This window comes from Larus michahellis, chromosome 1 (genome assembly GCF_964199755.1).
Source record: "Larus michahellis chromosome 1, bLarMic1.1, whole genome shotgun sequence".
Lineage (NCBI taxonomy): Eukaryota > Metazoa > Chordata > Aves > Charadriiformes > Laridae > Larus > Larus michahellis.
Genome location: NC_133896.1, coordinates 199,721,565 through 199,723,927, shown reverse-complemented (window position 1 = coordinate 199,723,927; position 2,363 = coordinate 199,721,565). Strand labels below are relative to the sequence as shown.

General features: G+C 66.0%; 1 protein-coding gene across 1 annotated transcript; it reads left to right on the top strand.

Moving 5' to 3' along the window:
• The first annotated feature begins 319 nt into the window (after positions 1-319).
• On the top strand, positions 320-1,497 carry GSX1 (GS homeobox 1). The gene is made up of 2 exons (XM_074572957.1): positions 320-707; positions 1,142-1,497. The coding sequence occupies exons 1-2, from the start codon at positions 320-322 to the stop codon at positions 1,495-1,497; spliced, it is 744 nt and encodes a 247-aa protein (XP_074429058.1).
• Positions 1,498-2,363: the final 866 nt, after the last annotated feature.

Below are 2,363 nucleotides of genomic sequence, written 5' to 3'. Positions count from 1 at the left end.
AGAAAAGAATATTAAATCGCGAGAGAATGAGAAAATAACCCCGCCAAAGGGAGAGGAGGGGAGAGGCCGCCTGCTACGGCGTGGGTGGGGTCGACAAGAATAGAGTACATTATGCAGTTCATTTAGTTAACAAGGGAAATAATGAGGGAGCGTGCGGCGTGAATGCCAAGAGAAGAGGCACAGAAAGGCTATTGAGCGCCCTGGCGCCGCCATCACATGGCGCGGGCGCTATTTAAGGCGGGCGGGCGGGCGCCGTTCAGCACCACTCGGGCTGGCCAGCGGCGCTGCGCGGGCGCTGCGCGGGGCGCTGCGCGGGGCCATGCCGCGCTCCTTCCTGGTGGACTCGCTGGTGCTGCGGGAGGCGGGCGAGAAGAAGGGGGAGGCCAGCCCGCCGCCGCCGCTCTTCCCTTACGCCGTCCACCCTTCGCACCCCTTGCCCGGGCTGCCGGCCGGCGCCTGCCACGCTCGCAAGGCCGGGCTGCTCTGCGTCTGCCCGCTCTGTGTCACCGCCTCCCAGCTGCACCCGCCGCCGCCTGCCATCCCCCTTATCAAGGCCTCCTTCCCCGCCTTCGGCTCCCAGTACTGCCACTCGCCCCTGGCCCGCCAGCAGCACTCCGTCTCCGCCGTCAGCGTCGGGCACGCACCGGCGCTCTACCAGGGTGCCTACCCGCTGCCCGACCCCCGGCAGTTCCACTGCATCTCCGTGGGTAAGGGGGGCACACGTGGGGAGCGGGGGTGGGTGCACGCCCGCATGCTAACGGGGAGGGGATGGGGGTCCCCGGGAGGGACAGGACCCTGTCGAAGGTACATGGGGGGGGGAGCCCCTGCCCCGCGCCCGCAGGCTGGACGGGGAGTCCCGGCATCTCTCTCTGCCGGCGCCCCCGGGGGATGCACAGCCGCCCTGCTGCCCGCCGAGACTCCGACCCAGACGGTGGGGACCGGGGGAGGCGGCCACGGCACCCCGTGAGCTCGGGCTACAGCCCGGCCGCCGCTTGCTGGCTCACCGTCCCCCCGGGGGAGGGAGGGTTTGCGGCCCCGCAGAGCCGGCGGCGGGGCGGCGGGGGGAGCTCAGAAAGGACCTGCGCTGCGGGGGGTGCGGCGGCGAGTCCGGCAGGTCCTGACGGTGTGCTCTGCTCCGCAGACAGCACGTCCAGCCAGCTGCCCAGCAGCAAGCGGATGCGCACCGCCTTCACCAGCACGCAGCTCCTGGAGCTGGAGAGGGAGTTCGCCTCCAACATGTACCTCTCCCGGCTGCGGCGAATCGAGATCGCCACCTACCTGAACCTCTCCGAGAAGCAGGTGAAGATCTGGTTCCAGAACCGACGGGTCAAGCACAAGAAAGAAGGCAAAAGCAGTTCCCACCGGGGCGGGGGGGGCGGCCACAGCTGCAAATGCTCTTCCCTTTCCACCACCAAGTGCTCAGAAGACGACGAGGACTTGCGCATGTCTCCGTCCTCCTCGGGGAAGGACGACAGAGGCCTCGCAGTCACCCCCTAGCCCCCCGCACGCCTACCCCGGCTCCCCAGGAACTGTGGCGAGTGCAGGAGGGGGAGTCCTGCCTGCTCCAGTGCTGACATGCAGCCGAAGGATTTTATACCGTTTTGTATAATCTGTGTAATTTACGAAGGACTTCCTCGCCTTTCTAGACCCCCGGCCCGTGGGGGCGGGTGTCTGCGCGCCCTGTTGTAAATAAATTGCTCCTTAGGACCCCAGGCGTCCCCCGGTAGTGCTGTCTCACTTGTCTCCCCGCAGGCGCAGACCCGGGCCGGGGAGGCTTCTCGTAGAGCTCCCCCCGCACCGAGACAGGCGCGGATGCTGCGCGGCGGCGGGCGGTGCGGGCCACCTGCAGGGATGCTGTCCCGGGGCTCCCTCCGCTAACTCGGCGGTGCCCGAAAGAGGGCGGACGGGGAGGGTCGGGGGCGGTTTGTGTTATTATCTTTTTCTTTTTTTCTTTTTCCCTTTTCTTTCCAAAATTGTTCGCGGTTTTGTTTTGACTTCGTCGCTGCCGGGCGCGCAGCTGTGGTTGTACCGTTCCGTTCCCTCCCTCCCCCGGGAGATATTTATTTATTTATTTATGTGCAAGGAAACGACGATGGCGATGATAACAATGATGATGGTAACAATAAAAACTCGTTGGTGGCTTATTTCCTTTCCTTCACGTAGAAAGCAGCCGCTCGGTGTCCGATGGCGTGCGGCGGGAGCACCGTCGCTCTCCATCCCTCTCCGTCGCAGCCCGGCACCGGGACTCTCCCGCCCCGGCGAGCGCGGATGACAGGGACTCTTCCTTTCTCCTGGCCACGCTGAAGGTACGGGGCGCGGGGGACCCCTGCCCCGTGTCCCGGGGCTGTCTCCGCTCTCTCGGT